Source organism: Chionomys nivalis, chromosome 4 (assembly GCF_950005125.1).
Source record: "Chionomys nivalis chromosome 4, mChiNiv1.1, whole genome shotgun sequence".
NCBI lineage: Eukaryota > Metazoa > Chordata > Mammalia > Rodentia > Cricetidae > Chionomys > Chionomys nivalis.
In genome coordinates, this window is record NC_080089.1 from 14,930,270 (window position 1) to 14,955,959 (window position 25,690).

General features: G+C 47.5%; 1 protein-coding gene across 1 annotated transcript in view; it reads right to left on the bottom strand.

Annotated features, from left to right (window-relative positions):
- Amotl1 (angiomotin like 1) overlaps positions 1-23,014 on the bottom strand; it is a 111,384-nt gene extending 88,370 nt beyond the window's left edge. The window contains exons 1-2 of the mRNA XM_057766691.1: positions 22,886-23,014; positions 11,150-11,200 (exon numbers count right to left, since the gene is read on the bottom strand). Coding sequence (XP_057622674.1) covers positions 11,150-11,200; positions 22,886-22,994 — 160 coding nt within the window. The 5' untranslated portion in view covers positions 22,995-23,014. The remainder of the gene's footprint in view (positions 1-11,149; positions 11,201-22,885) is intronic.
- Positions 23,015-25,690: the final 2,676 nt, after the last annotated feature.

Consider the following 25,690-nt stretch of genomic DNA (forward strand, 5'->3'; position numbering starts at 1 on the left):
GAGGGAAGGGAGGGAGGAGAGGAGGAGGGAGGGAGGAACAAAGGGAGGCAGGGGAGGAGGGAAGGGAAACAGGCAGGCAGGCAACATGGGGCAGCAAGTCAGTTTAAGGCGTCCACCTGACAAGACAGGGCAAGGGGTGTGAGAGACACACACGGGGCACTATCAGGAAAGAACCTCAGCAATAGTGTGCCCAGAAACTGTGACCATAGCACACCAGAAAAGACCGCTCCTCAGGCCCCACAGTGCTTAAGAACAGGCACAATAGCAGCCTTTCCATGGAGGCACACTCCTGCTTAACATCCAGGAACCAAGTCAGATTGATTCCTACTAGAAACATCCACCTGGCTATCAAAGGCTCTTTCCTTCCCTCCATAGGTTCCTCCCTTTATTCCATATTCTCTCCTTCTCAGCCCATTGTCACAACCCAGACTGTCACCTCTTAGGCAAGTCAGAGCATCACTTTGTGACCAAATCTGGGGAGGGGGCAGTGATTCCCTTTAACCATGCTGAGCCCCGCCCTGACTCTACCACCTTTCCACACAGCCAGCCTTCCACACCCCCTCACTCCCCCCCATCTCCCACCCCCCTTGCTCTGGTTCACAAAGGTTTGGCTTCCTTTGCATGTGCATCAGCATCACCAGGAACCAGACACACGGAGGGATTTCCAGCTCTAGGGCCTTATGCTGCATCGCAGGAATCTCAGAGAAGTTTCTGCAGCTGTTGCTTTCTACTGTGTCATAAAAAGCCCTCTGGAGCACACTGATTATTATTAGATGGCCTAAAATGTCGGGCTTTGGACATTACTATCTATTCAACAAATGAGCCTTAAACAGTCACATATGGCCAGACCCTTGCTAGATATAGCACCCCCTGCCAATATCTGGGGGGAGTATTTTCAGGACTAGCACCCCAAATCCATGATGCTTAACTCCCAAGTCCCTCAAGTAAAATGGTGTGATTTTGCCTATGACCCACACGTGTTCTTTGTAAACTTTGAATCATGTGTAGGTTACTCGCAGCATGTAACACAGGCAAGCACTGTTGAACGGGGTTACAGTGTGCTGTTTCAGGAATAATGAGAAGCGCGCATATGTTCGGTAAAAAAAAAATTCTGTCCACAGGTGGTAGAGTCCATAGATGTAGAATCAATGAGTAGAGAGGCTTGTGTGTGTGTGTGTGTGTGTGTGCATGTGTGTGTGCGTGCGCATGCGTGCATGCATGTATGCACACATGTGTGAGTGCAGGTGTGTGTGTCGTTGTCTTCGGCATCATCGTTCTAGCCAGCTCTCAAGTGAATCTCCCCAGAACAATAAGGTGTATTCTCCCCAGGAAACTAAGATTGGTTGCAGAACCAGGGATTATATATCTAATCTTTTAACTAGCTCAGTAGCCTCTGGCAGATAAATCCATCCCTCTGAGTCTCTGTCTTCTTCTCCATAAAATGCAAATATCTCAGTGGGTTTTCCTGAGTTGTCTGAGAATGAAAAGAGCTGCAGTGCCCAGAAAGAGAAGTCGGCAGAGACTTCTGCTCGGCGTAGGCAGCAGTAATCATGCGAGGGCCTCTCTGATTGTTCTGTTGCAGCCAGGAGGCTGGACCACACCCTGTCGTAGGGCGAGGTTTCCTGTGAAGGGAACTGAATTTTCCACTGTCAATCATTTGAGAAAAAATTCATCTGGAGTAAATCTCCCTGCCACCCCCCCCCCAAGCTCCCTCTGATGCTTTCAAGAAGAACAGCTAGACCAACTGGCTTCCGCGGGGTGGAGATAGCTGGGCTGGATCCCGGGGTGGAGTCAGAGGAGAGCTCAGGCTAGGCAGATGGCCAAATGGATCTGACATCCCAGAATGAGTTGGGTTTCTGCAGTTATCAGAAGGACCAGACCCTTTCTGAAATGGCAAGAGGACATAGGGCACCAAATCTTCATGCCTGCAACCAGTAGAATACAGGGCAATGGGAACCAACCAGGCACTGAGCAAACCAAGGGCAAGCCTCTAAGTTTATATGTAAGCAAGGACAGTAAAGGCCATGGCCAGCATCAAGTGGCCACCATTTTTTGTAGAAGAGAGGTCATGGACTGTTTATCATGGTGTTTACTGGATCCAGTGTGCCACACCGGCTTCCTGATCTCCAGACACAATAGCCAGCATCCCCCCTGAGGATTCCAGGACACGATAGCCAGCACCCCCTGAGGATTCCAGGACATTGAACTAGACGGCAACTTGAAAGAAAGCCATGGCTGCTTACGTTAAGCGGCCTGATGAATCCTTGGAAATTGTTATATTGGGGATACCAATGTAGGGGTGTGGCTTAAGTCCCACTCTGGTGAGCTGGTACGGTTCCTAGCATAGAGTAAGTGCTGGAAAAGCCTGGTTCTCTTAAATCTTTGTTCATCTCATTCATATAATGGGAGCGACCAAACCAGATCTGTGATATATTTTCTCCCAGACCCGATCTATGCAAGATTTCTTTTTTTTTAAATATTTATTTATTATATATACAATATTCTGTCTGTGTGTATGCCTGCAGGCCAGAAGAAGGCACCAGACCTCATTACAGATGGTTGTGAGCCACCATGTGGTTGCTGGGAATTGAACTCAGGACCTTTTTGAAAGAGCAGGCAATGCTCTTAACCTCTGAGCCATCTCTCCAGCCCTATGCAAGATTTCTTGAGTCTTGCACAGAACGGGGAAGATGTAGCAAGCGGCAATATTGTTTAAATGCATATGCAATATTTAAAAAAAATTAAATGTTTACAAATTTTAGATCATGCTGGAAGGTGTCCGAACACCTTCCTAGGGCCAGGAAGATGCCTAAGGTGAGTTGCTGCTACCAGCTGCTGAGTTCAGATGTAGCTCGCCACTATGGCCTGAGGTCAGCACCATTATTAGCGTACTGCATCAACCAAGGTTCAAGGGGAGTGGCTGATGGGAGTTTGGAGATGAGACTGCTTAGCAAACTGTAATGCTCAATGCTAAGGAAAAGCAGAGAATGAATAACCCAGTGCTGGCCACAGGCAGGGATGTTGTGGTCCCTGTGATGGCTAATTTGAAGTGCTATCTTGATTGGATTAAGAGACAATCACTAATATCCCCAGTCCCATCCAATATGCATCCAGAACCTCCCATTAGCCCAGTCCGGGTGGAAGCCAGAAACAGATTGCAAAGCGACATCCTCCAAGGCACAGAACAGCGTGGAAAAGGCTGATAAGGAGGTCTGGAAATATGTCTAGAAACAGCTGACACAAGATCTTATCGGTTATGAATGTGGGTGCTGGTGAACCCGCTCAAGACCAGAAGGCGAGCAAGAAGTAAGCTAATATCCAAACCTACACGGTGCCTTTCTGGTCTGTCCTCTCAGCCTCCAAGACGCACTGCCCGTGACTTGTAAGGACCACTGTCACCCAGTACACCTCTCTCTCTCTACTCACCCCAACCCCTCTGGTAAGAGACTCTTCCCCCTCCTCATCTAGTCCGTTTGCAGCCTGCTTGGAGCTAGGGGTGGTAACGGGACTGAGATTCAGGGTGCAGGGTAGAGAGAAAGGCTGTGCACGACTTTCGGGCTATGCTTTGTCCTTTCCGTCTCTCCTCCCTGTGGAATGTGGATGTGCTGTGGAATCTGACCAGCTCCTTCTGACTACTGCATGGACCTGCCCTGGTGGATCCCGAGAATGGAGAAACTGTCCCACAGTTATTGACTGCGGATGACTGCTGGGAAAAAGAAATTAGCCTAGACCCTGTTTGAGCATTTGCATGTTGGCCTTCGTTAGAGCAGCCCAAGTAACAAAGACGCCAAGCTCGTCCATGGCCAAAGTGAGACTCGGGTCACAGCGTGAACAACGAGGGAAGCAGGGCTGCTGGAGACAATCATCTGTGTATCAGTTCCCGTCCTTCCTGCACCGAAGGAGACTGTACTGTCGAGCCCTCCCTTCCAGGGAGACAACAGCAGGTTCTCGGCTAGAGCATACCCTTTTCCCAGCACCCCCGGCTCGCTTCTCTGTTAAATGAAGTCAGAAAGTCCAATGGACTTTATAAACCCTGAGACTTCAGTATCCCACGGTGACACGGAGGGAGGAAAGCAGCCCGGATTCTCAATGGCTGTGTGGAGTGGAGCCTTCTAACATCCCAATGTTGGCTCAGTCACAAGCCAGAAACAGGACTTTGCTGTGTTATTCCACTGGCATTCAGGTTTAGCCTATCTGGAGTCAAACACACGGGCTTGTATACAGCGCTCCAAACTCCTCCCTCGTTTGAGAAAGATGCTGGGATGGGTGAACAATTAAGTTACTATTTTAAGGAAGTCACACAAATGCTATCTTTCGTTTCCCCTTAACTGGTCCCACACATCCTGCCCGGATAAGGCAGGCAAGAATAGCATGAGAAAACACTTTCTCATGATACACTGGCCCACAGGGGAGTTAATGCTGATGGTTCCCAAGAAGGCTGTTCTTAGGAACCTTGCCTCTGCTCTCCCAGGGTGATTCACAGGGTCTGAGCAGACAACAGCCAAGAGGCTCACTCAGGGTGCCAGAGCAAGAAACCACTACACAGGACAAGCAACCAGGAGACAGAATGGGGACAGTTTGCTCTGGGTGCCAGTGGGTTTCTTCCCAATGTCCACTTTTTCTAAAATAACTATGTATTCCTGTATACTAAGACATTAAAGTTCTAAAATGTCAGGATTTTGTTTGTTTTGTTTTTCAAGACAGGGTTTCTCCTTGTAGCCCTGGGTGTCCTGGAACTCACTATGTAGATCAGGCTGGCCTCGAACTCAGATTATCTTGCCTCCTCAAGTGCTGGGACTGAAGTCCTACACTATCATGCCCACCTGGCTAAAGTGTCAACTTTAAAGATACAGAATGAACTGAATGATTGCAAGGAACACATAGAAGATAAAGGATCACAGAACGAGACTCCAGTCTCCTCTGTAACTCCATAGTTTGATGATGAGAGTGTAGTCCATCATGGTGGGAAGGCACGTTGGCAGAAGCTGTTTGCTCACATCTCAGCTGAGGGGAAGCAGAAAAAGGTTCATCAGGCTTTCTCCCTTTGATTCAACCAGGGACCCCATCCACAGGTTGTGCCATCACCTTCAGGGCAAGTCTTCTCCCTAAGCTATCATCCCTAAAGATGCAAAAATTCTCTCACGGACATGCCCAAAGGTACGCCTTGTAATACTCTAAGCATCCCTTAACCTAATCAAGTGGGCAACAAAAACGAAGAGCCACGTGACCCGGTCACCACCCTCAGTGGTATCCCACGACATGTTTGCATCCGGTAGAAATCAATCTTGGAGCTCTAGAACTACCAGAAAAGGAAGTCCCACCGGGGTAACTCGTTCTCCCTGTACCTACTCAATAAATAGTTACTAAAGATTTCTGTATGCCCAGCACTGTTGTAAAGACAAAGGGAAAACCACAGTCTGTGAAGTGATGGCAGCTTTGCCTGCACACTGGACTGTGTGATTCAATGAAACAAGAACATCAGAACAAAATGACATTGATTCTTGGTCTCCCCTCCAAGGTTTGTGCTGCAGAAATTCAAGATTATGAACTCGTCTCAGGATTTGAAAAGACTTTGATGCTAATGTTCAGCCAAGGCTGAGAACTCTTATGTGGTGATTTGAATAGGAAAGGCTCCGTTCATATATTGGAACCGTTAGTCCCAGGCTGGCAGAGCTGTTTGGGAAAGATTAGAAGGTAGGGCCTTGCTGAAGAAAGGTGTGTCACCGGAAGTAGACTTTGAGGGAATATCATTCCCATCTCAGTCTCTGAGTCTTCTCTGTCTGTCTGTCTGTCTGTCTGTCTGTCTGTCTCTCCTCTCTGCCTCTGTCTCTCTCTCTCTCCCTTTCACTCTCTCTGCCTCCTGATTGTGGATCAGATGAAAGCCCTCAACTACTGCTTCAACACCATGTCTACCTGCCTGCTTCCGGTCCCCCTGGCATCATGGCTATGGACTCACCATCTGAAACTGTAAGAGCCAATAAACTTTCTTTTCTTAGTTACCGCTGTCATGGTGCTTCTTCACAGCAAAACCAAAAAGACAAAACAAACAAAAAAAACCCTAAGACACCCTAGGAGTACATGGCACATGGAAAGAGTTGAAGGATGAACTCAAGTTCTAGGGGACAAAGGAGGAGGAAGAGCGAACAAAGGGGTTTAGGGAACTGGCCAGTACAACTAGAGCGTTATAGTAGATGGGAGGGTGCATAGCTGAGAAATCTTCCTGTGCCAGAATAAGAGCCTAGTTTACAGTAGAGTCAATTACAGGTAGTTAAGCAAAGTGCTTTCTGTCCTTCACTGCCTAAACTTGGCTGTCCTGAAGCTTGCTCTGTAGACCAGGCTGGCAGTATCAAACTCAGAGATCTGCCAGCCTTGGTCTTCCCTGTGCTGGGATTAAAGGTGTGTCTCCCCACACCTGGCTGTAATCTCTTCTTTAGTTCCTTTTCACAAGTTGGAAACTAAAATGGCTGGGATCTTGCCCTGAGGTCACCACTCCCTATATTCCATTTCTTAATCCATTTATCTCCTGGAACATAGGATTTAGCTCCATTCCACTTCCTGGTGCTCTTTTTCTCCTCAAAATTTACATTTTGTAATTCACCCTGCTCAGCTTGCTCCTTTTCGTTATAAATCTTTCTAAGCAAACACTAGCAACCACATGACAGAGTCACAATACTAGGGTACTCTAAGATTTCTTCTGCCAACAGAATTAATTCAACTCTCTTCACATTAGCCTCAGGCAGACTCTTCGGACAAGGGCAAAGGCAGTCACATTCATCACCAAAATATCACAAGAATGATCTCTAGGCACCACACTAAAATTCTTCTCCTCTGAAACCTCTTGATCCAGGTACCCACAGTTCAACAAGTCATATTCAGTACTACTGTCTTCCATGTTCCTCCTAGTATGAACCTTGGCAGCACTTAAAATATTCAACTGTTTTTCTAATCTACAGTTCCAAAGTCCAAATTCTTTCAAACAAAAGCATGATCAGGCCTATCACATCAATACCCCAGTCTCTGGTACCAACTTCTCTCTTAGGGTTTTTATTGCTGTGAAGGGACACCATGACAATGACAACCCTTATAAAGAAAACATTTAATTGGGGTGGCTCACAGTTTCAGAGATTCAGTCCATTATTATCATGACAATATGGTGGCATGCAGGCAAACATGCTGACAGTGATACATCTTGCAGGCAACAGGAAGTCATCGGACCGTCACACTGTGGGAAGCTTGAGCAAGAGAGACCTCAAAAAGCCTGCCCCCACAGTGACAGTTCCTCCAACAACACGCCTCTTAATAGTGCCACTCCCTTTGGGGGCCATTTATTTTCAAACCACCACATAGGTACAGAGTTCTTAGAACCCTTGGAATGTCCCAAGAGGAGACAAAATCCTTTTCTAAGTCTATTCTAATCAGATAACTGGAAGCTGATTGTTAACAGAATAATCCTATCTTTAGCAGTTGAGAACTTTGGATTGGATGCTGCTCTTTTCAGTCCCCGGTGTTCAATCTGACCTCTGGGAAGGGCCGAAGACTGCATCAGTCTCCAAGGTGGTTTGAACGAAAAGTATTCCCCACAGGCTCATGTACTTACACAATCCGTTCCCAGTTAGTGGCACTGCTGAGGGAGGTTATGGAACCTTTAACACGTAGAGCCTTGCTGAAGGAAATATGTCACTGGGGTGGCCCTTGAGGATACCTAGTTCTGTCCTACTTCTCGCTCGCGCTCTGCTTCATACATGTGGGTGGAAATGTGGCCCCTGAGATTCCTACTCTAGCCACCTCCTGTCATGCCTCCCCCACCATAAGGGACTCCCCCCTTAGAATCATAAGCACAGATGAACCCTTCCCTCTGTGAGTTGCCTTCATCATGGTGTTTTAGCACAGCAATGAAATAGAAATTAATATAATCACAATGGCTGAAGATTGTTTTTATCATACCTACACAAGATAGAGCCTCTCTAAACACAGAACAAAATTTGGAGAGATTTTGGGTTGGCCATCATACCCCCATGGTAGGAAGCAGCATACCCCAACTCTACATGACAGATGGCCCTATGCGTAGGACTGCTCCATATCTTGCCCTGGGTGGCTCTTCATTTGAATCTTCACTCATATCCTTTATAATATCCTAGCAAATAAAACCAAAGCATTTTCTGGAGTTCCACTGACTACTATTGAACTTGAGTGTAAGCAGGCTTTCTCTGGGTCACCAACCAGCTCCCAAATCATGACACAGAGACCTGTTTAGTTATGAATGTTCTGTCTTATTCTTGTCCCACTAGCTCTTATAACTTAACCTGTTTCTCTTTATCTATGTTTTGCCTCAGGGCTCTCTCTCTCTCTCTCTCTCTCTCTCTCTCTCTCTCTCCTTTCTTTTATTTCTTTCTTTCTGTACTGCTCCATCCACAGTGTCCTCTGGCTGGTAGCCGACTGGTAGCTGACTGGCGGGTCCCGGGCGTCTTGCTCTCTTGTTCTTGTCTTTCTCCTTTCAAGCCTAGATTTCTCCTCCTACTTATTCTCTCTGCCCACCAGCCCTACCTATCTCTCTGCTGCCTAGCTATTGGCCATTCAGCTTGTTGTTAGACCAATCAGGTGCCTTAGGCAGGCAAAGTAACACATCTTTACATCTTAAACAAGTGCCGCATAAACAAATGGAACACATCTTTGCTTAGTTAAAGTAATAGTCCACTTCAATGCAGGAAAATGTTATAGAAATCTTCAATTTGTAGTTAAATAATTCCACTTCGAAGTGTAAAGTCACTGCTTGTAACTGGTATCAAAGATGAAGCAGCCTTGTGTGACTGAACCCATGCCATGCACGAAGTCTGGTAAGACATGGCTGGATTTAATTAGCTGCTAGAACAGCCATGTGAGATCTGCATAGGACAGGACCATTGCTTGGTGTAGGAAGCTTACCCAGTGCTATCAACACAGTGGTGGGTAGGGAAATCATTTCTTCCAGCTTCTTTCTACCTCTTGGTATGACCTAGCCAGGCCTGAACCTCTGCACCCGAGCTCCAGAAATTACAACTGCTTGGTGAGCTCACTGTTGCAAGAGGGGTGTCTTTCCTGCCGTGCCTACGCCAGGTGCCAGACACTCTCACGCCCCTTTTTCCCAAAGGAGAAGCAGGAACTCCCTCTGACCTGAATCATGTGAAAGAACTCATCCAGGCTCTCTCATCCAGAGAGCAGCTCTGTCAGGGAGAACAAACGCCTGAGGGATGTTGGGAACGCAACTAGCCTGAAGCATAAGCTCGTCCAACAAACACCTTCAGCTTCCGGCCCCTCACAACACCTTAGGAAATGGGAAGCAGAAGACTCAAGAGAGCATAATCAGAACCTATATATTTCTGTTGTTTACAAACTGTCCAACCTACAGATGGTTCTTGTTACTATGCTTGTTTGCAGCCCAAACAGAAGAGTCCCCTTACCTCTGCCTGAGAAAACTGACTTGCCTCAGGAGAGCTGAAGAAGAACAAAGGTTATTCTCTCACTCGAAATTAAAGAGAAGAAAGGTCATTTTCTCATGTACTGCCCATTTGGGGAGCTGCCTCTGTTAACAGTGCCTCAGCAGAGAAACCCAGCCTGTTAATCCCAGAGGGAGATGTGGAGATGAGAGGGGACGCAACACCTAGGCCTCCAGAGACATACATTATCGTTCAGTAGAGACTTCTCACAGCCAGACAAGCAAATTCCTCTGAGCAAGCAGTGCCCAGCTTACCAGTGCTCCTGCCCAGCTCCCACACAAGAGGTGAAACTGTATCTGTCAGGGCGCATGGAGACGTCAGGGTGGAAGGGTACAAGTGGAAAACAAGACCCAGTCCTTTCTCTCTAATAAGCCGCTTCTGGAAAGTGCTGTGCACGGCACTGCATTTACAAAGAGGATTCACCACTGGGCCTGGAAGAGCAGCTTTGCTCCAGTGTTGGGTGGGAGATTCTATCGACAGAGATGCAGCAGTCTCACAACCTGTGTGAACCAGTTTTCCGCACAGACAAAGCTCTCTCCCCTGTCTCAGAATGCAGCCTTGGAAGTCAGACTGTTTGTTTGTTTGACTGGTTGTTTTTATTTTTACTTTTCCTTGTTCTGGAAACAGGGTCTCACTCTATAGTACAGATTAGCCTCATAGTCACAGCAATCCTCCTGTCTCAGCCTCCCAAGTGGTGGAGTTTCAGGCATGAGTCACCACGTCTACTCTCTGACCTATTTCGAGTGCTTGGTTCCAAGGAAGGGACGCACGCCGCTGCTAGGATGGAATTTCCCTTCCAGGGCAGTGGTGTATCATAGACGAGGCAGGCGACAACAGCAGCCGGTCTCCGGCTCTGAGGACAAACACTGCCGTGGGCGATCTCTTCTCCGTTATTGCTGCCTTACATCATCCCCTCAAATCTTACTTCAAGGCCGGGCTCTGCAGCTGGTAAGAGCCTTGGCAAACCAAACTGCTAGTAGCTGAAGAAACGCTGAGATCAGAGAAGGAAAAGGAGCTCATTACTGGCCACCGAGTGAGGGTGGACACATGGATGCAAGACTGTCCTCCCTCCATGCAGGGAAGTCTGTCTGTCCCTATTCACTAAAGACCACAGGCACAGAAAATACAATGTTCAATTCCCAATGCCCACAGACTCAATGAGAAGTGAACACCAGGGAGGACCCTAAGACCTGTAATTTAATGACTCTGCAGCTGCTTCCAGAGAAAGAAGACCCTTACAGGGTCCTTCTCCTACTGGTACTCTGCAAGACAGAGGCAGACACCAGCAACATGGTGAGGGAATTCAGGACGATCACAGAAGCCAGGTTTGGAAGTTCGTGGTGCTGCAAGTAGCAACTGACCTGGGCACATGGCACACACACCACACACACAGACACACACAGAGACACACACACAGACACACGAACAGACACACACGCACACCCTTTGTTTTAGAAGTTTGTGGCGCTGCAAGTAGCCACGGCACATACAACACACACACACACCCCTAAAATGCTCCAACCAAGCAAAGGCTGGTGACCAATCCTAGAGAATGGAGCCTGCACCCAGCCAGGCATGTCTCCTGGACTTTTCCATGCATTCCACAAATTTCCCTCAGGATCTTCGCGGTTCTACAGCGGAATTCCAGCAGTGAGGAGAAAAAGAAAATGACTTACCTAATTCCTCCAGGCTGTAAGGTGCGGGATTGGCATCCACAAAATCACTGTCTGGGGGAAGAAGGAAAGAAGAAAATAAAAATTGAGTCTGCAACCATGCAGGACCAATAAATCAGGCATCCTGAAGAACTCAGTTCCCTTAGATAAGAGCGGGTATCTCTCTCTCCAGCGATTAGACTCGGTGAACCTGGATCCAAGCGGGATTTGAACTGCCTCATCCACTGAATGTGAGGACTCGCTGAAGAAACTTGGGGAGCGATTTGGTCTAGGCGTTGTCATCCAGAAGCTCGCAGGTGCGCACCGACTTTCCTGGTTGGGATCGCGCAGTCCCTGGGGGATGGGGCTGAGACCCCATCGTCTTCCCCTTATCCCCTGGGGCGCATCGCTGTTTCCAGCTGGTCCGGCGCGGATACCTCAACTCTGAGAAACCCCGAAGTTTTCCTAGATCGCGGAGGCTCGTGGACACGCAGCTGCTGAGACCAGAGCTCCATGAGCCCACCCGGTCCCAGGGCAGGCATGCATCCCCGCCCGTTGCTAGGCAACCTTGGCCATCACGAGGTATGCGCGCGCTAGTGCACGCGCTGACTCCCCACTCCCCGTCAGAGAATGTGTTCCCGCACTCTAACCCTTTTGCCCATTTGTTAAAATTTTGAACCTTGCCAGCTCTGAACGGATTCACTGCTCCTCTGCATTGGGTGTGCCCTCCTCCAAGTGCCGGGGTTTCGGAGAGAATTTTCAGAACTGGGCACTGTCTTGGCAGCCAGGTCGGGTGTTCTATGCCTTCCGCCTTTCCTTCTTTTTAATCTGCATTCTAACTGTAGCCTGAGCATTAGTCTCTCCTCTGAAGAGCCGCCTTGGTTTAAATAGGCTAAGTAACTTGGTCCCCATTTCACCATTTTATGGACAGGGAAGCAGTAGTCGGGGCACACCGAGACAGACTTCCCTGTTGTGACAGGCAGAGAAAGTAGTCAGCCTTTCTCTAGTGTACTTTGACTGGTTTCAAGCACAGAATGGAGCCACGGACGTTTCCATCCGAGTGTAACTAGTGTCTCATAGCTTCCGACATGGGAATCTCCTTGTCTGGATCACTGAGCAATGTGGGTACACCCTGTGTATTTTCCCGGAGTGGATGGTGATGGCTCTGCCAGGTACGACTGATGTTTGGTATCAGAGGGGTAAAAGAGAAGGGAAGAGAGAGAGATGCTGGCTCTCTCTTCTTCCTTAAAGGACTGGGGCGGTTGGCAGTTCAGAGATTCTGGGGCCTTCTATGGTTCAAAGTGGCTAGGGTTGTAGCTGCAGGTTACTGCAGCCCTGTGTCTTGGTCAAAGTGTTACCCTGTAAACAGGTAACCCTCGGTTTCCATGTTCAGCTTTTAGTTACATAACACTGTGGAAGACTAGAAAGAAGCACCAGCCTGCATTTCTCACGGAGCCCCAAGGAGAGGTTGTCCTTCCCCGCCCAGGCAGCCGTTCTTGAACCAGCACTCCATCCTCTTATGACTGTTGTCTTATGAAAGATGGAAGTTCCAAACTCAAGAACTGAATATATGGGAATGCATGTTACACACCACTTCACTCCTTACACACACACACACCAAGATCCTTCCATTACTCCCAGCAGCAACAAGATTGCTTTCGTTTTATCTTCAGTCTCCTCTCTGAAGGTATCTTTGAATTCCTTCCTGTCTGACCCTGGCTCTTCTTGACAACCACAGACCATATTCCTGTTTCTCCCACTCCTTTTGGCGACACACAGACCCTCATGTCCTTCTGACTCCTGGAAGTATTGTCATCTAGCTTGCTGGTACTTTCCTCAGTCACACTGTTGTGATTATTCTGGACTTTTTCATTTGTACATAGCGGATTCTTCTGCTCCTCCATCTGCTCAGCTCTTTGACATCTCTCACATCCTTGCCCAGTCCCCTACTGTCATAGCAACACCATCCTTAAGACCAAGGCTGGTACTGTGCTCTTCAACACCTCCTACCTCTCCAGTCTGCCCCTTTATTTAGTTCAAAGTCTCCTTGACTCTAGCAGAATTTAAATGAACCATTCCAGCTTTTTCCCTGCCCCGCACTTGGCTCATGAACTCCCTTCTGTCTTGCCCTCCTCGTTTCAGGATGATTGCTATCATTTCTCATTTATTTGTCTCCTTGTAACAAATAAAGTCTGATGGTTCATTTTCAAAGGTGCCTCAAGCCTGTTATGTCCAATTACAAATGAACAAATTACTAGAGGCCTATTAATGTGTACCACGTTAGCTATTCTGACATATACAAATTTTGCTATGCTTTGCTCCTCCTACCAGCAAACCCAAACTGTAAGTTTAGAATAGAAAGTGAACAGTCAAGTTGGGCTAATAACCTAAAGGGGTGAAAAGGCCATGTGCCCAATGAGCTTTGAAATAAACAGGGTTGAGATGTTGAGATGGTCCTACAGATGGTTTTGTTGAGAAACAGACAAATGTAAGTGACAGACAAACCCAAGACCTGGATGACATGTAAGAGTATCCCCTCCTGATTACACAGCCAAAGAGAAGAGGAGGAAGAGACTTACGGAACTGGGGTTTAAAATCTGTTTTCCCGCTCAATCAGCACGCCTGCCATGTGGGGCGGGTGCAGGACCCCAAAACGTAGTGAGCTAGCTGGCTCCGGTGCTCTAAGGAAGTGAGATCTCCATTTCTCATACCCTCAAATCCACACTTCCTCTGTTCTCCAGTCCAGCGACCACGCCACATATCCCTGCTGCATTTTCTCCCTTGCGTTCCTCATCTAAGAAGGAACCACCTGTCCTGATCCAAGGCCAGTTCCATTTGTGAAGCAGCCCTGATAAACACAGCTTCCCTTCCCCGCCTGAACTGATGCTTGCCTTTGTCCCTTCCGTCGAGGCTCCCTCCCCCCTCAGCTGCTCTTCACAACAGAATTCATCTAAAGAATAGTCTGTGTCAGTCTGACTCTCTCTTCCTTTTACCCTCGGAGGCAAGCCAACAAACTTGTCTGTATGCTGAAATGTCCTCTTTAGCCAAGGTAGAGCCCAGTCTCACCCTTGTCAATTCCACAGTCAGTTCCTCCTAATGAGGACTTCAAGGCCGCTCAGACCTGAGTCTAAAACCAGCTGAACCATTTGCTGGCAATTTCAGCCGGCCTTTATTTTCTATAAAAATGGAGATTATATTGTCATCTAGTAACTGCTTGTTGCCAGAGTACAAGTTCATTCAGTAAATTCAAGAGATGGCCTGTTGTAAAGACTGAAAAGTTGTGGGTTATTGTTGGATCTGGTATGCCTTTATAGCTCATGCCAATGGGCTCTTTTTGTTTACTTACAAATTTTAGTTATGAAAAGAAAAACACTCACCACAAAATATACTCAAATGAAGGAGGAATGGGATTCATTGTTTCTGGCACTTGACTTGTGCTGCACTAACTGGGCTGAAAGCTGGTTGCATGGCAACAACCTTACCCTCTCTGAATAGCGCTGTGGTCTAAACATGATACCCCAAAACCCGTGTATAGGAACTGTGTCTCCCAAGTTCTTGTGTTCATGCATAAGACCTTGAAGAAGTGATTAGGATTTGATGAACTTGTAAATGAACCTCCCTTGGTGGCATTAGTGGCTTCCTAAGAGAAGGAACTAAATTTGAGCTGGCACTCACGCTATGGCCCTAGGTGGTACCCTCCAGTAGGTTCAGGATGATGCAAGAAGATCCTCATCAGACGCTAAACACATGCCAGCAACACACGCTTGGGCCAGCCTTCAGAACCACGAGGCAAGAACATTTTTATTATGCACTGCCAGTCTCCAGTGCTTTGTTACAGCAAAGGGAACTGATGGGGACAGCGTAATGAATGTTCTACAGGGTGGTCAGAATACAGAGTCTGACATGCTGTTTGGCTGAACTGCTCTAATCCGCAGAGGACTCAATCTGTCACTAAAACGGAGAGTTACAAACCAAGAACTTTCCTCCCAGCACTTCAGTCACCAGCATTTCCCAGTCACCTGGGAGCTAAGGATAACACATATTTTTCAGTTTCAATATTTGCTACTAAAAAACTTTTCTGGAATATGACTCCAATTTTCCATCTTATGAAGTAAAGTGAACAATATTTTTTTTTATTTTATTTTATTTAGGTAATTGAAATGTTGTGTATGCCAAGGCATGGTAGCAAATGCCTGTAATCCCAGCACTCTGAAGGCCGAGGCAGGAGGATAGGAGCTACAGGCCAGTCTGGACTACGAAGGCAGACTCCGTCTCTAACAAACAAAGAAGATGTACATTGGGAATGTGCCCTGCTTCTAGCACTGTTTCAAGAGCTGCAGATTCAGAGCAAACCCGTGCCAGCCCTTCTGTTGCTTCCTTCCTTCCATCCTTCTTCAATTCTTTTTCTTTTTCCATTTCCATGTGTGTGTGTGTGTGTGTGTGTGTGTGTGCATGTGTGTGCATGTAGGCCTACGGCTACATGGACAATCATGTCAGCAACCATCCTCCATCGCTCCTCCAAAACCGTATTCAGTGAGGCAAAGTCTCTTAGTCAAACTCATTGACAATGATCACTCTCACTAGCTGGTTTGCTCTGGAAACTCATCCTCGACTTCTGAGTCTGGAATCACTGTCAGGTTGCCATGCCCATTCAGCATTTAGGGAGGTTCTAGGAAACTGAACTCTGACCCTCGCAGCTGATTGACAAGCAATTAACCACTTCCTATCACTTCCTAAAAAGGGTTTCCACTGCAGAGGACCTTCCTGGCTCCCATGGTCACATGCCAAGTACTTACTCTAGAAAAGCATGGTTTGGGAGCATCACTGAGTTATAACGGACACTGCACATTCAGTAGCTGTCCGTTATGAAGGGGACACTCTCTCAGCAATGACAGCTGCCTTTCAAAGGCTCAACTCCTTGCAGATAGTACTTCCTCACTAGATTGTTGGGAGAAGCAGAGCAGGTGTGCTGTCTGGCAGCCAGGTGCTGACTAAAACCTTCATTCTCATGTGCAGTGGTTCCTAACACTTCAGAGTGCTACCTTCCTATGTCCCCGCTGGAGAGTGACCTCCCTCTGCACTGGCCCCTGTAGACAGTAAGAGGGAGTCCCTGTTGCTATTCCAAGGGCAGCAATATTAAAAAGCTAGACACAAAAGGAGAAAGCAGCAAAGAGAAACTCTCTCGGTGGCACAGGTAAGCTTTTCCATAAAAGTCGAATAAACAGAGTGAGGGCTTCTCGTGATGCTCTCACTGCCGCCCTGACGCACAGCAAACCCAGTGAGCTTTCAGAAGGTAGCTTTGGACCCCACTTCCTAGCGTAATACTAGTTATTGTCCTAGACTTTGAAATATTTGTAATTAGACAAGACGATGCTATTTGATCGAGGTCAAGGAAAGAGACATTCCGTACATACAGGCACAAATATTGGAAGCCTGTTTCCCATGTGCCCGAACCTCTAGCCTCAACCTGAACTGCAACCTTCCCTCCCACCCCCACCTGGCTTTTCATTCCTCCACCCTGGTTGTTATCTTTTGAACATAATTAAAAGTGTGTGTGAACTGCATGTGGTGGCTTGAGCTTGTAACTTATGCCTGCCTCAGATAGGAGGATCCGAGGCTGAAGGCCTACCTGAGCTACACAGTGAGTCAGACGTCAGACCATTTCAAAGAACAGGCAAATGTAATGTGTGTGTAAACTGTTAAAAATAAGCTAGGTATAATTAACATAAAAAGCTAAGTTGTGCTTCTATATATAAAATAAAGAATACTTTTTAAATCAAAGGCAACACATTTCTAAATTAAATTTTGCTTCAGTCTCAATTGTTAGCTAAGGTATTGGCTATTTTCTGTTTAAAGAGCAGGCAAATGTATTGAAAACTCACAGAAAAGAACATATGCCCACTTTTCAAATGCTGTACAGTTTTAAATGAAGTTTAGATGTTTAAAAGAGTGCACCTCAGAGATCTGGAACATTCCATGAGAGCTTCATTTCTCACTTTTGAGGCATGCTTACATGGCTACACTGGATCTCCCTCCCCTTCTAGAGCTAAGAACACATTCCAAATGCTTTCTAGAATGGCTGTGAGTGTTCCTAGTAAAATGCCCAGTTCCACTGTCCTCGGGGACCCAGAAGGAGTGTGCCCTGAGTAGTGTAGGAAGGTTTCTAACCCCGGCTGAGCCTCTGCTGCTAAGGGAAACCTGTCCAGAGGCCCTGCGTGAAGGAAGGACAAAAACAGTTTGTATGAGCGGCTTTGAAATGAGAACTCACCAAGAGCACCCCCATCATTTACACAGAGGAGAAAAGGCAGCAGTATCTTACAGTAATCTTCTAAGATTGCCAGTGGTGAGGGGTGGGGGTCACTGTTCAATGCCACGTGGAAGCCATCTTTTGTCAGTTTGACAGAAGGTAGTGTCATCTGGGAAGAGGGAAACTGGGAAAAACCTTCCTGCATCTGATTGGCATGTAGGCACATCTGTGGGGCTTCTTGATTAACAATTGAAGCAGGAGAGCTCAGCCCACTGTGGGCGGCGCCATCCCTTGACAGATAGGCCTGGTTTATATAAAAAGCAGACTGGGCAAACAGAGGAGAGCAAGCTAGTAAGAAGTACTCCTCCCTGGTCTCTGCTTCAGTTCCTGTTTCCAGGTTCCTGCCTTGAGTTCATGCCATGACTTCCTCTCAGTGATGAACTGAGATTGTAGGCTGAAACCCCACCCCACCTACAGCTTGCTCTTGGCCATGGTCTTTATTACCGCAACAGAAAGCTCTAGGACACAAGATGTGCTACAAATTATCCGGGCACAGAAAAGAGCTACATGCTGGGTGTGCTGGCTCGTGCTTGTACTCCCAACACCTGAGCGACTAAAGCGGGAAGATTGTCGTGAGTTTCTACCAGCTGGAAAGCAGCCTGGCCTACAGAGTAAGACACCGTCTCTATGGAGAAGTCCTCCCAACAAGTCAGGCTGGACGGTGGGTGGAGCTCACTAGTATCTGAACAGCCTTCCCAGCCCCTTGCCTGGGGAGATCGCCAGTGAAGGACAGAGGGAGACAAGCCCTTCTGCTGCTGCCTCCCCTCGAGGCACCCCACTTTGCCTGTCTTTTCTGCAGGTATCCATCTGTTTGCAGTTGAGCACAGGGTACAGTGGAGAAGCAGCTGCAGCCTTCCTACTTTCTCTCCCTGGAATAGCGGAAGATGCTGTCCGGGTGGTGGCTTCAGCAGTGCAGCTGCTGGTCTGTCACCTTGTCCCCATCCACACCTCCAATGACAGGCACAAACCCAAGCACAGACCCACCCAGAGCCTTTGTGCTCACTTCGTCGTTGCTGTTGGTTTTTATCAAAAGGCCGCTTGCGACTACTTAGTGACTGATCAGCTGCTGGGCTGAACCAGCCTGGGTGTCATTCCTCCTCCTCTTAGGGTTTAATACTCCTTCCTTTTAGCATGATTTTGCTTCATGATCCTTGATAAAAAGGAGGAAGAAAACAGTTGGTTTCCCTCCCCTTAAATAAAAGTCAAACCTCAGCTAACTGCTTTAAGTTTTTTTGTAAATCTGAGAATAAATAAGCAAGCAGCATTGGTTGAGAGTTAGTTCTGCATCTGAAGAGAACAACTCTTATCCTTGGCAGAAACTACAGGGATGCATCCTAGGAAAACACTAAGTAAGGTCTCCAAAATACCAGCTATTAGCACAAGAGATACTGGAACAAAGCAGGATTCTTTTGAAGCATACAAGCTTGAATGTGTCCAGCCCCTTCTTCCTGCACTCCTGTGGTCAAGAATGGCACAAAGATGAAAGCTCCGCCCTCAGCACCGCATCAAAGGAAATAAGCGTAGGCTGGGCCAAGATGCTCCTTGAAGATGTACACAGGCACAAACCAGAAAGAGAACGATTCCAGAAATACACACAGAAATAGGGCCCTGCAGAGGAAACTCGCATGCTCCCGCTAACTCTCAGCTGGACCCACTGATGTCAGACAGACTAACCCATATTGGGACTAAAGGCAAAGGTATTTTCTGTAACTGAAATCTGCAACCAAACCATTAGGAAACACAGCGCACGGGAAGAGTGGCATGAAGGCCAATATGCAGCGAGCACTCTGGTCACAACTCCCACCCCAGCATCCTGCTCTCCTAGAGATGCCCCGAGTCTTCCTGGGCTGCTGGGGTGCCTCTCTCTGTCACACTGACATGGCTTCCTTAAGGGGTGCAGTCAGCTCCGTGTACCTGGGGTGGAGACAGGCAGAGGCCCACACTCTAGACCTGGCTTTGCCACTCTTCTTGGCAAGGCCCCAAAATGTTCCTACACTGTGCCCTTCTCTGTAAAATGGAAAAGAGGACACATTTGAACAGGACATCTATGTCCCAGCCCATGGGGATACAAGACACAAGGCATCAATAGTCACAGACAGTGGGACATCTGGAGAGTGTGACCTTTGAAACCGGCAGAGAAATTACAGACATGGCAGAGTTCTGGACGATAAAGACACAAGCCTAGCAGTGCTTAGCGCACATGTGGCATTCAGAAAATGGCCACTTCCTTTCTTCTCCACCAAGATTTGGCTTCCCCCTGACCCTGACACTAAGGAAAATCCTCCTGTTTTGATGACCACAGTGGAGACCTTAACCACTGACTTTCTGTGATTTGCCTGCCTAATGCTGACAGGGTTCCCAGTCTCTGCCTCTGCCCTAGGAAGGAATGCAAGTAGGGAGTGGGGGAAGTCCCCTGCCTCCACCCCAAATAGCTGAGAGAGTGCAGCCCAAAGAGGAAGTGCTTTGTGAGTGCCCGGAAAGGCCAGTTTACCCTACACCAAATTCTAAACCACTAGGCAGTTGTGGTAGACGGTAGCCCAGGCCTGACCAAATTGTAAGGTGACCCTCGGGAACAGGGGACTGGCCGAACACCATACTTCTCCTTGTGTCTTGTGTGCCAGCAACTACATACAGTTTCATCCAGAAATATGCCAAGTGGTAAATATGTTTGAAAATCCTAAGTCCTTTGAAGGTCCAAGCCCTTTGAAGTATTTGAAAGTGTGTAGGAAGTAAGAACAGGAGAGGGACTTTCCTTCGGAAACTCCAAATCCCTCCCGCCAACACCACACACACAGCCTGGACAGAGGGCCTTCCTAGCCAACTTCCTGACAACTGCCCAAAGAAGCTCTGAGGATAACGCAAGCACAGCTGTGTGTGGACCTGCCGGAAGGTCTGTGACTCAGGGTGACTGAGCCTCACCGGCAGAGACAGAATTTTGAAGACTCTGTGAAGCCAAGGACAGGGCCCGAAGGCCTTGACACTTCAACTTTCCTTGGAACTTCACTAGAAAGCCAACTCCTGCCATAGGGATCAGGCCTCCGAGACACCAGCAGGCAGTGGCTGGAGGTGGGGTAGAGAGTGGCGTCCTCGGAGACAAGCCGGTGAGCCACGGCCTTGGGATGTGTAAACAGAGACAGACGCGGGGACGGGCGAACGTCTGAGTGTTTCAACATCAATGTTTTCTGACTCTACTTCTTTTGTCGATGAAGCAATTAAGTTCCTAGCCGTCCAGTCTGCCACTGGACCCCAAGAGTCTCAGATTCCATAGGCAGAGTGAGGGGTGTTGAGCAGTGCGTGGACGGGCCTGTGAGCCTGGGGTGGTGCACATCTAGGCTGCAGGCTCAGCTCTGCCAATTACAGCTGAGTGACCCTAGGCAAGTCCTCAACATTCCAGGCCTCGTTTCCTCATTTAGCAACTGAAATGATTTTTCTTTCAATAAGAATTGTTTGAGATAGATCCAAAAAGGCCTCAGCCGAATGTCAGGAAATAACGCATAACTAATAATTAATTTTTATAATTTACCCAGCTTAGACTTAGCTCTGTCATGGAGAGGCTAGTACAATTGGTTTCTGAACACATTTTTTCATCCTGTTTCCGGTCTTCACCAGGCTCTACTCAGTCCCTTGAGGACATGCCCCTTTCCTGAATCTCTGACCAGGTCCTCTGGAGATCATCCCAATACCAGATTCCCATAAATTCCAGTCAGGCTGACCCCTTATCACTGGGCTGTGTCCTCCAATATCCTCCCACTTCATTTGTCCCAGATGTCTCCATCACTACAGACTCATGACCTGAACTGAGACTTGAGTTCTCAATGAAGATGGCACTAAGTACCATCAGCACCAGATGCTCTGCACGTACCTGAGAGCTGGATTTCCCCTGTGGGCAACCTCAGCACCAGCTCTACTTCCCTTCTTACGGCCAGCCTTGCCCCAAGGAGTGTAGATCTGTGAGCTTACAGAGCACTGTGGCAGTGAGATCACAATAAGCGAGGCCAAACCCATGTTGCCATGGTCACTGAGCCTTCCCATTCTAAAATTCTATAGATGATTCTATTGCATGATAACAAGGGCACCCATAAGTCCCTCTGGCTTCTGCTCTCCCCTCTGCCTTCCAGGCTACTGGCTGAGATGCTGTTCATACCATGAGAGCTAGGTGAAGGGGTAGGAGAATGGCAGAAGCAGAAGGGCTCTTTCTCACAAGGGCTGAGATACTCATAGGGCACAGGTCCATCCATCACACGCTCATACATCAGCCATCCAGGAATCACCTACTGTGTGGGCATTGTGTGTGTGTGTGTGTGTGTGTGTTATGGGATGCACCAATCTTTTCTCCCTCAGACAATAAGATGTTCCTTTCAGAGCAATAGGGTTGCAAGCCCATTGGGGTCTCATATCAGATATCCTGCATCAGATATTTGTGTTATGATTCATAGCAGTAACAAAATTATAGTTATGAAGTAGTAATGAAATAATTTTACAGTTGGGGGGGCATCACAACATGAGGAACTGTATTAAGGATCATAGCATTAAGAAGGTTGAGAAGCACTGCCCTAGAGGCGTTCCCTCTGGTTGGTTTGGTAGAGGTAGTATTGTATAATAATACAGAAGCCCTGTCCACGCTCACTGCTGTAAGTTACTCCATCTCAGAGAAGGGGCATGTCAGAATGATGTTTAATGATCCAATTCTGTCTGGATACACGCACACACCACCTCCACCTCCTCTCAGCTTTTCACTGCTTGGTGTCTGCTCTACTCTCTGTGATATTCTCATATAAGGCAAGTACACATCAGGAGGCATGTTCTTAAAAACAAAAGGCATGGCCCTCAGGTATCTCAGGTATCTTGGAGCTCTTCAGTGGCCCCAGCCACTGCCATAGAACTCCAGCAGCTTGGGGACATGGAAGGGTGACAAATTCAACAGAGGACCACAGCTCTGCCAGCTGTCTGCTGCTTCCATCTGTTTGCTCCACTCCAGAGAAGCCTCATCACTGCCGTCACTGAAGGCTGGGCCCCACCAACTCAATAATCAGACAAAGAAAGAACGGTAGGGGAGCTACCCTGCACTGCTACCCTTGGCTACCCTGTCCTCCGCCTCAGGGACTGTAGGCCCTCAGAGGACTCCATCAGAGTGAGAGCACAGTGCCTGACTCACAGTGAGAGCTCAGGAAATGACACCCCACTGGCTGTCACCGTTGGTCCCCGTCCGGACTCTGCAAGAGTTCTTACTCCCAGGGCAATGGTGTATCTTATAGTAACATAGGTAACAATGAATGCTTCTGGGATCTGAACATAGGTCTGTTTGACTTCCAAGTCCCAGCTCAGTAGTCTCCAGCCAGCAGCCCTTGAATAGCCAACCATTCTGGGCAAACGGGGAGCGCAGACAGACTGGCACAGCGAGGGGCAGGAATGGGAGAGACCGTGTGAATCAGGACCGTGACGAGTGGCCATACCCGCTCTGGTGCTGGGGAAATGCTGAGCCCCAGTGTGTGACAGCCAGCTTCCTTCCTCCAAAGACCAGTTTTCACCGAGGTCCATGCTTCTGCCTAGTTCCTCCTGCATGCAGCTCTCAGAACAAATGCCTGAAAGACAGAAAGCAAAGGGGTGCGGATTAGTACTATGCCCTCCTGAAGGCTGAGGCCTTCTTCTTCAAACGTAACCAATTTCCAGTCCATTCTATGATTTTGGCTTGCAGGCTTATTGTGGAGCTATGGGCATGGCCTGAGGGTGAGATTGCCAAAGTCCCGAAGCCACATTCCTCTGTCCACTTGGTTAAGGAATGTTCCTGAAGCAGCTCTCACCACTCCTGGATCTTGGGCAGAGAACTTCCTTTTGACTTTCATGTATTTATTATAGACTCCTAGAATTTCAGGGAAAGCAATGGGGAGAGAAGGAAGAAGGAATGAGGAGATGAAGGAGAAAAAAAGATGGAGGGAGGGAGGGGAGGAAGAGAGAATATAATCGTGTGTGTGTGTGTGTGTGTGTGTGTGTGTGTGTGTGTGTGTGTGTGTAAAACAGATCAAAATTCTTCAAATGGCCATTATGATGGATTTTTTTTTTTTTTGTAAATTTCTGCAGTTCCTTGGAGGCCTCCATAGTAGGAAAGAGAACCGCAGTAAAGGTCACGTTAAAGGGAGCCTCCAGAAGCACAAAGGACCCTGGGGACCAACTTCCCAAAGGCTCGTGTCCCAAGGCCTCCTGGCTTTCATGAGAAGGTCCAACTACCACACTGGCTGCCCCTGAGAAGGCGTGCTGGGAAATAAATGGCATCTTGGTTGATGACAAGTCATGGCCAGACTTTTCCCCGGATTACAAAGCAATCTTCCTAACACTGTGCTTGGAGCAGGGCTTCAAATGGAAGTGGTTTTCGAATAGCTGAATATGACTGAGTCGCTCATCTGTGAATGTGGCAAGAGAGAGACCTCCACCGTGGCAGGAACGCTGAAGCCTAATTGGATGGGCACAGCTGATGAGCCGCTGTAATCAGAGCAGATGGCTCCATTCGGTCTCTAAACCTCTGGAATGCTGTTCGGAGCAGCCCTGTGGGCCCTGTGCAGCCTGCAGGGCTGTAGACAGAGCAGAATTGTGGCTCTTTGATGTGGTGCTCCTGGCGGTTGTATCAAGCAAAGCCTCTGATGAAGTACCAAGGGGGATAAAAATTGTGACGCACTCACCAGGAGGCTCGCCAGAAATCTGTGTTCAGTCACGTGGGTTTAGTGCCTTGAGGTTTTAGAAGAGAATTCCAAACAAGAATGAATATGACATGTGAAGTACCGAACTTCAGAATCCAGGTCTGAGCCTGACTCTGACATTGACTTTGAACAAATGTCTTTACCAAGGCTAAGGTTTTCCATTCTCACTGAAAGAACTCAGAAGTGATGCTGTTAGAGGCTGGTCCAGGTACCCAGAGTTTACAGGCTAGAATAGTTTACTTTTATATATGTGCTGATTTGAATGGTAACACCCCTCATGGGCTCATAAATTTGAATGCTTGGTCCCCAGTTGGTGGAACTGTTTGGGAAGGATATAGGAGGTATGGCCTTGCTGGAGGATGTGTATGACTGGATGTAGGCTTTGAAGTTTCAAAAGCCATGCCACCCAGCTATATATATATATATGCCTTCAGCTTGTGAATCAGATGTAGATTCTCAGCTACTGCTCCAGGATCCTGCTTGCCTGCTACCATGCTACTCATCAAAATTATCATGGACTGTCTTTGGAACCAGAACCCCAATAAACTCTTTCTTTTGTAAGTTGTCTTGGTCACACTATCTCTTCACAGCAATAGAAAAGCAAGACACATGGGCAGCCTCTCTCCTGTATCAGAGGTTGAGAAAGCTGCATTATTTGTTCATTGGTTACCTGGGTGTGTCATAGCCAACTGAGCGAGAGATTGCCTACTATTGAGCAAGAGACATGCAAACTAAGAATGTAAGCCAGGTTAGGTGACATAAGCCTATCTCAGCACTTGGAAAATGAAGATGGAGGGTAAAAGGTTCCAGGTCATTGTCAGCTACATAGAAAGTTCCAGACCAGCCTGGACTGCATGAGGTATCACCTAAAACAAATCAAACTAAAAACTAAAAATATGTTTCTGGAATAAATCTAATCCTGGGTGATGTTTACAATAACACCATTTAGGGGGCTGAAGAGATGGCTCAGTGGTTAAGAGCATTGCCTGCTCTTCCAAAGGTCCTGAGTTCAATTCCCGACAACCACATGGAGGCTCACAACCATCTGGAATGAGGTCTGGTGCCCTCTTCTGGCCTGCAGACATACACACAGACAGAATATTGTATACATAATAAATAAATAAATATTTTACAATAGCACCATTTAATGATCCCAAATAAATATATAATATTTATGTCTTTATTGATCATTAAATAATATTGATAATACTAATATATCCTGAAAAAGATTGGGGGCTTTTCGGGTGGGTTCTGTGTAACAGCCCTGGCTGTTCTGGAGCTAGATATTGTACTGAAAAAGATTTTATTTACAATAGACTAGAAATTCCAAATCACCTTCTAATTAATCCTTGCAGTACCCTTGAGGAGCTGAAAATTCCAAGAACTTCGTTTGACTTTTAATTGCTGATCGGTAAATAGTGTTTCAAGTCAGTTCCTCATCCTACCGCCCCACTAATGCAGCCATCCCTGATGTCCAGAGGTTAGAATTGCAGGATGCTGTGTTCTGAATGTGTGTTCTCAGACTCAACCCCATGAATTTAATCTTAGCCTCCTGAACCTTTTAGG